Source organism: Anolis carolinensis, chromosome 3 (assembly GCF_035594765.1).
Source record: "Anolis carolinensis isolate JA03-04 chromosome 3, rAnoCar3.1.pri, whole genome shotgun sequence".
Lineage (NCBI taxonomy): Eukaryota > Metazoa > Chordata > Lepidosauria > Squamata > Dactyloidae > Anolis > Anolis carolinensis.
In genome coordinates this window covers 87228945-87242048 of record NC_085843.1, presented here as the reverse complement: position 1 = coordinate 87242048, position 13104 = coordinate 87228945, and the positions used below count along the sequence as shown (strand labels likewise).

Here is a 13104-nt window from a genome sequence, read left to right as displayed (position 1 = left end):
GCACCTGAATAGGAGCCTGAGACAAATCCAGCTCATTATTTCCCATGGGAATGTCTCCCTGGTTGTTATCTATGACAGGCTGGTTCAGGAGTTCATCCACAGGCTGCGCTTCTTGCCCTTCTGAACCAGCCTGTATAACTCCATGATTTCTCAGCCCCATGACATCATCCTGGAATTCATCTTGCATCCCATCTTCTGGCTCCTGCATCTGAAACCCAAAATCCCCTTCCTCATCTTCACTCTGGTACTGCTGCTGAGTCACAACACTTCTCATGAAGAATTTCTAGCACACAGCATCAACCTCAATACCGCCAGGTTTTTCTACTTAAAATCTGTATCTAGATTTGGAAGAAACGATTATTTGCATCTTGTGAATGATATCAGGAAATAGCTGCATGGGTCACCCAGAAATATTTGAACAATATAGAATCTAGAACATTTACCGAGCAGCTTTTTTATAGAAACGACGCTGTCTTAAACTTCTGAGATAATCTGCATAGTGTTCCTTATGTTCTTGGTTTTCCGCTTCTTCAAATGTTGTGTAAGAAAATTCTGGATCCACATAACTGTATCTGGGAACCTTTGTGAAAATCGTCCTAAATGTGGAAAAGGAAATGCAATTTCATTAGGGAACTGATTATTTAAGTCAATGATTCTCAACCTTCCTAATGCCGCAATCCCTTAATACAGTTCCTCATGTTGTGGTGACCCCCAACCATAAAATAATTTTCGTTGCTATTTCATAACTGTAATTTTGCTACTGTTATTAATCGTAATGTGAATATCTGATATGCAGGATGTATTTTCATTCACTGGATCAAATTTGGCACAAATTCCCGATACACCCAAATTTGAATACTGGTGGGGTTTGGAGGGGAATTGATTTTGTCATTTGGGAGTTGTAGTTGCTGGGAGTTATAGTTCACCTACAATCAAAGAACATGCATATTTTGGGGTGTTTTGACATGCCTATTTCTATATGGTCTATATCATTTAGCCTCCAGGCAGATTACAATATTAGGTAGTTTTCCTTTTATTTTTATTCTTATTTTCATAAAGAATATCTGAAGCAGAGCCAACATATATCAACATAACAAAAAGAATTTAGAAGTATATTGTCGCTTATCTGAAGAAGGACAACCGAAACTGGAGATATACCCGGGAAACCAGTAGTAAACGACCATATAACCTCTGTTTACCAAGATGTTTCCAGTTTCAGCCTTCCATCGGCCATTCACCATCCGGGATTAAAGATGGATCCTTTTCCATTGTTCTGGATTTCACTTTCGTTATACTTTGTAAGACTTTTACCAGATTTGATTTTTGACTGAGACTGTTTATTACTATTTCACGTTTAATCCAGTGGAAATCCCTCCAGGACTATAGAGAGATTGAGACTGTTTAATTCCAATCCATGGTTAACTCAGTTGAAATCTATAGGGAATCATCCCAGAACTGCGGAGGCTTGTATATCTACTTGTTTGTTTTGACATACTTAGATAAATAATATTTCGTTGTTAATCCTATATGATCTCATAGGACATGGTTATGTTTTGGATAACGTGAAATGTATATGGTGCTCTAATATACATATTGTGTATAACTCGCATATTGGACCATTATTGTTTACCACATTCTGATACACAAAACTCCCCTGACAAACAGAAAATACTGGAAGGGTTTGGTGGGCATTGACCTTGAGTTTTGGAGTTGTAGTTCACCTACATCCAGAGGGCACTGTGGACTCAAACAATGATGAATCTGGACCAAACTTGGCACGAATACTCAATATGCCCAAATGTGAACACTGGTGGAGTTTGGGGAAAATAGACCTTGACATCTGGGAGCTGTAGTTGCTAGGATTTATAGTTCACTTATAATCAAAGAGCCCCTTTAACCCCACCAATGATAGAACTGGGCAAATTGGGTTTTTGGTGGGAGGATTTGCTATCTGTTTCCAAAAATGAAGAGAAGGACAGGCAAAGAGATATTCAGCCTTTCCTGCCAAAGGGGTTCCTAAGACCATCAGAAACATGTGTTTCTACTGGTCTTTGGACATCAGACACCCCCCTCACAATCCCCCAGGGGTCCCAACCCCCAGGTTGAGATATGTTGATTTAAGTGCATGAACATAAAGGACTTTACTGCTCTGCATAGATGAAAATCCTTTTTCTTCAACTTCTCCCACACATGTAAAATAACAACATTATATACTATTTACAGCTAAAAGTTATACTTATATTACTACCTGTAATCCTTATGTAATTCAGCAGGTCTTATGCTGCCTGCCCGATCATTAGGGAGAGCAAGTATTGCTTTGCTCATGTTCTTTTTAATTTGGTGAGCATGAATTTGGGTCCGATTCGATTTAAGTAGTGCAATCGGTGTAATGTCACTATGCTGATCCAACTTGTTAGCTACAAAGACCCCCGTTGCATTGGAAACCAATGGTGTTAAACCTTTATTATGTTTTGAATACAAAAGAAAAAAATATTGGACAGCAGCCAACAAGTTGTTATAATTTATCAATTCATATGATACTGTATTAAATTCTTAATTAAAACATTTTTAAAGCAACTCAAATTTCTATGGTAGTTACATAAGGACTATTACTTTTAAAAAGATTCAGTTTTGATAAAAATTAAACAGAAGATTGAATGAAATAAAAAATAAACCAAGAATAATGTCTTCAAACACCTGGGCAATAAAAATCACAGAAATACTAGACAAAAACAAATATGCCAATTACTGCTACAAGAAATGGAGATAGTTTGGGATGATACAAATCAGACATCGTTATTATTATCCTGTCACTGCTATTGTAATTTAGAATATGTTTTGATGTTTATATTGGAAAGTGCTTATTGTACATGCAAAGGTTGTATATTATTTGTTGTCATGGCCTATGGCTGGTACAACAAAAACTCAATGCAATATCTTACCAGGGTTGCTTTTGAGTACAACTTTATTGGTTACAGACTTGCAGAAGCCAAAAAAAGATAACTGTATCTGATGGAAAGGTTCCATTTTCAAAATGGGTGGGCTATTTTTTGTTACCACTGGACCAATGATATCAACTATCTGCTTCACTGAGAAAGTTCCCACACGATGAGGGACAAATGAAAATATCACATCCTAAAGACAAAAATACAGAATATCATTAAACAACAACACATTTATTACTTGCCTCTCCTTGCAGCTCAAAGTGGAGTATTACATCATTATAACAAAGTGATAAAACATGAATAAAATACAAGATCCATGTAGTTAAAATGCAGGTTAAGATTCATTGATAAATGGAGATAAAATTGACTGGGTAGGCCTGCCGGAAGAGGTGAGTCTTCAGCTGCATTGTAAATTCTGACAGCTTCTTTAGCTGTCTGACTTCTTTCGGCAGGTCATTCCACAGTCATGGGGTAGCAGATGGAAAGGTCACCGATTGGGTTCTGGCTGGCTGGAGGAACTGCCCCCAGAGAAGCAAAGAAGTAGCCTTAACAAGTCACTGATTTCTTAAAAGGTTGTATCATGCCTTTTCTTGTTTCTTTAAATTCTCAACCTGTAAAATCCCCAACTTTCAAATAATGGCCTTTATTTTAAGAAGTGAAAATATTCAATCTAAGTTTACCAGCTACAAAATCTAGCTATATTGAGTTATACGTTTTAATCCTACCATTCAGTCTGCCAACTGCTGTATAAAATTTACACAAGCTAGGTCCCTAGCATTTATAGTAAGGAGGGGCTAATGCTGAGGGTAACAATTACTAGGAAGTAATAGGAACAGGACAGCACAAAGATTCTGGTTGTTAAGATTGTGCTGCTTAGATGGTTCAGTAAAAGCTTTCTATAAAAGTGGATTCTGGAAAAAGACTTAGAAAGCAGAAAAGGTTTCCAAGATAGGGAAATGCAATGAAGAAAAACATCTGGCTCAGATATGAGAATGGTAGCAGATAAGCTGCATAGAATTAGAGGAAGAGGAAGAAATACAGACAGAACCACTCAACTTTATAAATAGAAGCTGGTGTGAAGTTTAACAGAGGAAAAAATGTAAGAAGGTGAGTAATGACCACTACGCAGGAGAGAATGAGCTATTGTAGGGCTATTATCTTAAGAGAATGAACTATAGTAGAGGCATTATCTGAAGAGATATAGCAGAATATATGGCTGGCTCAGTGGTAAAAGGAAAATGAAAAACTGGGCATTTACTGTGAGTGTGTAGAGGAGAAACCCACAAAGCATAGGATACCCCCAATGCTGCCTAGAGAGAAGGAGTCACATGAGCTAGAAGATTTCCCCCTAAAGTCTCCCTGACCCATGCTTTCTGGTCCTTTAACAGCAAAGTAAAAAAAAAAAGAGTGACTACCATTTTTCAGAAAGTAGAATGAAAATGAAATATCGCAATCTGCCTTAGGATCAAATGTGGAAAACTCTACATTCCCCTGCAGTCACTTCCTTGGCCAAATGTAGATTTCTCTTCTGTGCCTAACAAAAACAGACATTTGTGGCAAGTGATAAATATTCTATACTCTGATTAATGCAGAGGACCAATCTACTCAGACTGGACATGCCCAAGAACAGAAAATCTATGGTTGGGAAGGCTCATATTTAATCTGTAATGAAACTCTGAAACACTTTTTTGCATCAAACTTGAGCCCTACAGATTTCATGCAAAGTAGCATTCACTAAATAAGGAACTGAGGTCATTGTAAATCTGAGGGAATTAATGTGAATACTAAGTGTCCTCGAGTATCCCTTATCCAAAAGGTGTTTGGGAATTTGGGTTTTTGAATATTCAGATAACTATTTGCCAATACGTAATGAGATCTCTTGGAGATGGGACTTAAATCTAAATACAAAATATGCAACATTTTTAATAACGTTGTGCATGGAACCAAGTTTGCCTACATTGAACCCTCAGTAAGCAAAAGTGTTACTTTTTAAACCACACAGTAGATGCTGTTTCCAAAACAATTTTTTTGGATAGGAGTATAATATTACGTACAGATCAAAACTATCAAAATCTATCAAAGCACTTTGGTACAGGGCTCAAAATTGCATTTTATAGCCAAAGAATGTATATCCTTAGCATTTTTAAAAAATTGCTATAAAATGTGTTCAGTTGGATTTGGTACCTTTTGGAAACAAGCTCCACAAATGGATTCCTGAGTATTTCAGATTTCATAATTACAGAATAGGGAATTCTAAACTTGTACCACATGCCATCTCAATACAGGCACTGAATCATCCCACCAGTGCAGATTTTGGCAATTGCTTACTTAAAAAACTGGAACAAAGAGAGATCTGAATGTCTAAACTCTCAAGTTCAAGAAGTATAGGGCCTCAAACCTCTTCTTACATCAAATGGCACCACTTCTGTGCAGACGGGGGGAAAGGCAAACCACCATATTGAGAAATGTGAAAAAGACAAAAGACTTGAAGTAAATAAAAAGTTACGATTGAATTCAGAAGGTGCTGTACTGCTTGCTCTACAATCTTTTTCTCTACTGTTGTCTTGGGAGATGGGGGAGGGAGAAATCTCTTGATTGGTGTCTAAGTAAGTAATCTTGCATAAACATATCAGTGAACACCTGAATTATCCACCAATCTGTTGTTTCTGTGTTCAAGAAACAAGCAAACAATAGCTACTGCCTCCAACTGGTGGGATCTGACTGTCAATGTTGTTGCCTTTCACACCTCAAAGCCTGACTGGGAACCCTTCTAACTAAAGGTAAAGTGGATTGTCTGTGGTGAAATCCGGATATACTAATCTTTCAAATTCTTCTGAAGAACAAAATGAAGATAAAAACAGTGCTTTCTTTTTCTTTGCCTTGCTTTTTAATAGCTGTGGACATAGCATCCCTTTTATCCTTTTTTCTATTGATACCTTTCATAACATGATCCCTAAAGAGAAAACCTTGAAGCATGCTATAATCAGATTAACCCTGGATTACACATCTGTATCCAGATGTTTAACCCATAAAGATCTGAGAGCAATGGATGCTGTTACAAAATAGGATGGAAATGAAACAGAATCTTGATTAGTCACAAACAGTAAAGATACATACTAAGATATACCTCTAGATAAAGTAGTAAATATCAAGTCCGCATTATTCAAAAAGTCTTGGAGGATAGAAGCTCTACCAAGGAAAAATACTAATGTCCCTTCCATTGATCTGAATCTCTAAAATAATTATCCTCCTATCCCCAATCAGCCATGGAAATTTACTTGGTGACTTTTCACACACTTTCAGCTCAAAGTTCACCCTAGGGTTGCCATGTCTTGTGGAAAACAAGACAAAAGAACTGAAACCAGCTCTGTACAAGTAATCACATACCAAGCAGGTCCACTTCATCCTCCTTTTCCAGCATGCCATGTATCATAGAATCATAGAATAATAGAGTCAAAAGTGACCATGTGACCCATCTAGTCCAACCCCTGCCACGTATGAAAAGCACTACCAAAGTACCTCTGACAAATTTCCATCCAGCCTCTGTTTAAAACCCTCCAAAGAAGGAGCGTTCACCCCAGTCAAAAGCAGAGAGTTCCACTGAGAGTTTTCTTCCTTTGCCAATTCAGAACAGAGATTTGTGGAACACAGGAAGAAAAAGGAGGAGCCAGATCCATGCATGATAAGTGAAGTGACACAGGGACGACTTTTCCTCTTACTCGTGCACTATGTCTGTTCCACCCATTAAAGGAAGATACCTGGTAGAGCAGACTCATGCCTGCCTTACCTTGCTCACAACTTCAGGAGGCAGTAGGTTTCAAACTTGTGAATAATCAAAACTGCAAGCATGAAACCTGTAAAACTGGAGGGCTGATGATTATAATATCTGTGCCAAAATTCTGAATGATATCAAAATGGTGGGTGTTTCCTTTTATTCCTCGGACAAGGAAAGAGATCTGGATAACAGAGAATACAACACTTTCAGGAGAGTTTTTGATTGCAATCCTTGCTCATGCTAATATTCATTTCTGTACTGTACTGGAGCTGGGGAATTTTCTCAGGACTCCTTTCTATTGTTATCACTGTTGCTAAAGGGGTTTTTTATCATTCACCTGTTATAAGATATAGGGAAGAGTGCACAGGTGAATATTTGAATCCTTGTGGATGCTTACTGCTGGTCTGAGGATGTGACTGTAAAATCCATATCTTCCCTTGAGCAAAACCATTTGTTTTCACATTAGTTGATTGGACAGACGGTTATCCATTTCTTCTGATTCCAATCCATAATCAGAAAGAAAAAGAGATGTGGGAAAGAAGGGGTGTTTTCAAAAATTAAGAATAGGCAATGTCTAGAGATAAAAAATATAAGGGAAAGTACTACAACAAAAAATATTGATACCAGACTGTGATGACTCATGGGCCTTGTAGTCCTGTTCCTAGTACTATTGTGGCAGACGAAGAGGAAAACATGGGGTTTTCGCCGGTTCAGCAAGAGCCGGAGTCCCTTCACCTGCAGGATGTTGATGTTTGCCCTCAAGAATTCAGCCAAACAGGCCTTGGGCAGAACTCCCCTCCGTTTCCCAGGAAGGAATCTTATTCTAGAGAAAGGGGAGTCAGAGAAGCCCAACGGAGGAGTTTACGCATCGCTGCCAAAAATCAAGCTGATTAGGCCTGCTTCCCTTGGGAAATTCTAAGGAGTCACACATCTGGACAGAGTTGGGTTTTGCTTCTCGTTCTCTAGGGAAAGAGTTCTGTTGGCGGGAAAACGAGACCCAATATAGGTGTTTGGCGCGAGGGATTCTTTGCGGAGTCAATTGATCACCTTCAGGAGAGAGATCGTGTGTGGACTTCGTAACCCCAGTTCCTTGTTTCTCGAATCAAGCTTCAAGCCTTGCCCTGCCTCGCGGTTTTACCACGGACCCTGCTTCATGCTTCATGTTTTGCCTTGTCTCCAGTCACAGACCTAGTCAAGAATCAAGTTTATTTCCTGCCTTGTTGCCAAGCTTCATTGGACTCTAAGATTCTGTTATTTCCCCACACTATTGCTTGGCAAAGTGTGTGTTTCGGTCAAGTGGATTAAAACTTTGGACTCTAATATCATTTATTGGACAATACATTTTTGGACTATATTTGACCTCATTTGAAAGGTCTGCTTCTGAACTATATTCTTCACTTGTTTTTATTGATTTTATATATTTCTTTAATAAAGATATTAGATAGAGACTGGCCTCTGTGTAAGGTTATTGGTGCCCAGCAGCCAGGGACCTGACACAGACAAATACTTTTTAAAAGTGAGCTGCATTATAGGCAAAGAAAGAGAGAAATCTGAAAAGAAGGAAAATGAGTCCTGGGGGAGGAGAAAAATGTGCTAGGTCATGTGACTCCAAAACAAGTTACTGGGACTTTTGCTTATAAAGTTTGCATTCTGACACTGAACTACATGATCCTACTGCTTAGAAAGAAAAGGAAAATAGAAATGTGGCCAATGCTATGTACATCAATCACCGAGAACAATCTCTTAGTTATGAGGGGATTGATTGTAGAAGGGAAAGTAATGTTAAGAAACTATCCTCATCACATTCTGCTTAGGACATCAGTGACATGTAAGATATTTAGACATTTGTACATGAAGCAAAGTTGGCATACACTGAACTATCAGAAAGCAAAGTATCACTGTCCCATCCCACCATGTGGCCAATTTTGGATTTTGAACAATTCTGAATTTCAGAATTCCCAAAAAGGCATCTCAACCTGTATTGCTTTAGATCAGAGGTTAACTTATGCTGTATCATTGCACCATTGTTCATAAGTAAGCATTTCAAAATGTCTACATAGAGTGAAAGAGCCTACTTGAGGGACCGTATATCCATCTACCAACCCACTTGAGCCTTGGGATCCGCAGAAGAGGCCCTTCTCTCTGTCCCATCACCATCACAGGCTAATTGCATTTGTTAGGAATGAGAGAGGGCCTTTTTGGTGGTGGCCCTGTGGCTCTGGAATTCTCTCCCTAATGAGGTATGATCAGCCCCCTCCTTAACGGCCTTTCGTTCGCAAATTAAAACCTTTCTGTGGAGCCAGGCCTTCCCAGACAAATGAAAATAGGTACTGCCAGTTTGATAAATGTTTTTGATAATACTTGACAAATAACTTCAGTGGCCGGAGGTTATGGATATGGATATCTTTAATATGGTGCTTGTTGTAAGTTTTAATTGATTAGGTTTTGCTGTTTAATGAATTTTATATGTTGTACGCCACTTTGAATCCCACCCATGGGAGAAAACCGGGATAGAAATGAATGAAGAAGAAGAAGAAGAAGAAGAAGAAGAAGAAGAAGAGGAGGAGGAGGAGGAGGAGGAGGAGGAGGAGGAGGAGGAGGAAATATATATACAATACCTGGTTTGATTTTGCTTTTATATTTCCCTTTTCAGGACATATATTAAAATGTGCAATTTTATGGAAAACATATGAGATTGGAAGAGCATCACATTCATTTTTGAGCATACAAACAATATCTGTATGTTCACCCATGTAACACTCCATAAAATTAACAACTGGTCCAGGTATGAATGTCAGCATGACCGGAAGCCCTGAGCCTGTCAAACCCAATTCAATTTGATGAGGATTATGAGCTGTGAAAGACATTGAGACAAAAGGATATTGTCACGTCCCATGAAAAGCATGTGATAATATTATAACATCACTATATACACAAAAAAGAACAGCCTTCTTATTGGTTCAACCTTTCATAAATGATTACTTATACAGAGAGTATATTAATACAAGCCTGTTTCTTTTAGAAGGCTTTATGCAGATAACCAGTATTATAATTCATGAATGCACATACAATTCTTAATTAGGATATTTTTCATTCAATAATGCTTTTGTATACAAGAATGCATAGCAATTGGGACAAAAGCATAAACTCAGTCGCTAAAAGCTGGTTAAACAAATATCACAATTAGGCTCAGAAGCTGAGAAGTCCTAGGAGTAAGAAGTTTGAATATTATAGGGCAGCGATCAAACACTAGAAACAGATGAAAGGGGAGGGAGATGTCTGGCACTGCCATCTCACCTCCCTGGGTTGCTGTGGGGATGCCTCTTGGGGTTGCAGATGGAGATCCCAGGAGGCAGACCCCACAGTCCCCATACCTGCAACAGTCTGGATCTTCCTGGAAGATCCAGACCTTTGCATGTATTTTTTTCAGCCTGGAATTTACAGGTTGGACACCACAAAGTCTAATGGTTCTCTCCTCAAGCATGTTTTAGCATATGCTTTACAGAACTAGAGGATTCAACTAGATTTATTTATTTACCCTATTTATACCCCACCTTTCTCTACCCCGAAGCGGCTTACATTTTGGCAATTATTCAATCCCTTAAAAATACATATAAAACATAAACTTAAAATATTTGCAAATTAAAAATTAATACAGATTGACAATTAAAAACATACTAATCATATAATCATATAATAGGAAGGAACTAAGGAAATATTAGCTTCCTGCGGAATGGACCGGAGGTCTTTTTAAATCCCCTCCCCAATTCCCTGCTTTCCCTTCCTTGTCTTTTTTTTTTTGTCCTTTTCTCTTGTTTTTTTTTTTACTCCCTTGCTCCCCGCCCTCTTTTTTTTTCTCTTTCTCTCTTTTTTTTCCAATCTCTCCCATTCTATCCAGTGATACATTATATTATATTAAAACCCAGAGTATAATTATCACCTCACAAGAGGTGATTGTAGGTAGAGAACTTCATAAGTAAGAAGTAGAATTAGTAGGAAATCTGGGGTGAAGGGGGAGATCCCCCGATATTGTTATTGTTTCTCTGTTTTTTCTTTTTGTTTTGTTTTTGTTTGTTTTTTACTTACAATGTTTGTATATCTATGTATGCTTTGTGAAATACTCAATAAAGATCATTATTTAAAAAAGAATATACATTCAATTAAAATCATGCCATCCAAAATTCATAGTCTAGAGCTGTTCCATGGTCATTGCACATATTACACATATATTATTTCACTGTGCTGTTATCTGAAAGCTTGACCCCAGAGCCAGGTTTTTACTCTTTTACTAGATGTAAGCATTTGTATAGAGTTCACAAAGTACTTCATCGAAAATTAGAGGAATTAAAATATCTTCTACTGGACAGTGCTTAATTGTTTCTTTGGTATGACATAAATGTTCAGGTTCATTCTTCATTCATAGAAACATTTCTGACTGAAATGCAATTTCATAGCATGAGTAATAAAAATTAAGTACATCTCTATGCCTTTTGTTGAAATATTCAAAAACTTCAGAAGCCTACGTTTATTTTCAGAATATAATCAGAATATTATATGCTCAGAAATGTAACAATTTAATACCTACTTAAGAAAAGTGGTGACTAAAATTTAAAGACTGAGCGGAAATGGAAAAATTGTCCATTTTGATTAAAGGAAAATAATCAGAACTGGAAACCCCTAATTGGCTTACAGATAAGATAGAGATGAATCTTAAAGGTCAGAATATAACTGCAGAAAAGGTAGTTGGAAGTCATATTTTTCTATTTTGCTAGTTTTAATCTCTGGCATATACTGTATTTAGGTATTTTGGATTAAGCTTTATTTGCAGTTTTGTAGGTTTTTTTGCTATATGTTATTCCATTTTTATCTTATGTAGCTTTCTATAAAAGGGTTTTTTTTAAAAAAAAAAAGAATCTGCATTTTCTTATCATTGATTTGATGAGTATTAAAGGTTTTTATCTATAAATCCTATTCACATCATATTATTCTTCCTTAAAAATTCAAAGGCAGTTCTAATTTCTTCATATTTATTTTTCTTTCACAGTATTGTACCTTTAGTGGGTATATCATCACCAGACAATGCTTTTAAGAAGTCATCTTTACTTCCCACCACTTCAAACTTTAGAAAGATGGCATAATCTTGTCTTGGTGGAACTCTCTCAATGTCCCTTTTCAGCTGCCTGTAAAATTCACAATTTTATTTTCCCATGGGTGAAAATATGCAGACATATATACCATATTAACAATACCTAACAAGTATAATATTAAAATGTTATAAAATATCATCATTAAGGGTTGCTGTATGTATTCCGGGCTCTATGGCCATGTTCCAGAAGTATTCTCTCCTGACATTTCACCCACAACCTCTGAGGATGCCTGCCATAGATGTGGGCAAAACTTCCGGAGAGAATACTTCTGGAACATGGCCATTCAGCCTGGAAAACATACAACAACCCTGTGATCCCAGCCATGAAAACCTTCGTCCATACATATCATCATTAAGGTTTCCACGTCCATGACTGTTCCTTATGAGTCAACACTTCCTTTATTTAAGGAACCTTGAGGCTGTTTAGGTCATTTTTTTCATTCACTGTGAAAGTTTGTTGTGCCCAGAAATTCCCAGGGGAGGTGCCCCATATAGCTGTCTCCCAGTATGCCATAACTGCAGCACCACATGGTTGTCAACTCTGTTATCTTTTTGGAATCGCAAACTAAAAATCGGTTGTAGGGCTAGCACCTTTTGGACTACTTCACATTTGAGTCATGGAACAAGAGACACATCTTCAAAAAAAAAAAAAAAGACCATTCCATATCACACAGCCAGCTGCTTAGCCACCAGAGTAGAAGATTTCTGTAGGACTAGACACGGTGGGATGGTAAAGCTTCAAGATTTGACCTGTGGGCTTCATGATATGATACTAGACAAGACTGGGTTTTTATTTAGTACAGAAAGACCAGCGTATCAGCAAGGAATACATGTCCGGCCATACTTTGGTAACATGAACCAGGTTTACAATCACGACCTTACCAGAGAACCACCTGTAAGCAAATGTAATTAGACCATTCTTCTCCATAAGCAGATAAGTAAAACTGCAGATATGGACTCTGGTGTTACATTGTTATATTATCTATCTCACAAATTTGTCAAATTGTCATATAATAATATCCCTGCTGGTGACACATTGCTCTGGGTCTCAACCTCTTGCTTAGGTGCCTTGATTAAGGTACCTCTGACATTAAAGTAGTTTCAGTTCCAAGGCCAAGATTCAGTGAAGTGTTGGAACTTGTCACTGTAGGTAGATGAGGAAACACCAGCAACTGAAGAGCCTGATAGGACTAGGTCTGGCCCATGGGTTGTGTTTGAAAAGTAAACCTGCAGAAGCT

The 13104-nt window shown here is 37.7% G+C and overlaps 1 protein-coding gene across 8 annotated transcripts in view; it reads right to left on the bottom strand.

Annotated features, from left to right (window-relative positions):
- cfap47 (cilia and flagella associated protein 47) overlaps positions 1-13104 on the bottom strand; it is a 411656-nt gene that overhangs the window by 379105 nt on the left and 19447 nt on the right. For all 8 annotated transcript variants that reach the window (XM_003218926.3, XM_062977173.1, XM_062977171.1 and 5 more), the window contains exons 7-11: positions 11773-11900; positions 9339-9574; positions 2943-3135; positions 2249-2459; positions 444-596 (exon numbers count right to left, since the gene is read on the bottom strand). In XM_003218926.3, coding sequence (XP_003218974.3) covers positions 444-596; positions 2249-2459; positions 2943-3135; positions 9339-9574; positions 11773-11900 — 921 coding nt within the window. The remainder of the gene's footprint in view (positions 1-443; positions 597-2248; positions 2460-2942; positions 3136-9338; positions 9575-11772; positions 11901-13104) is intronic.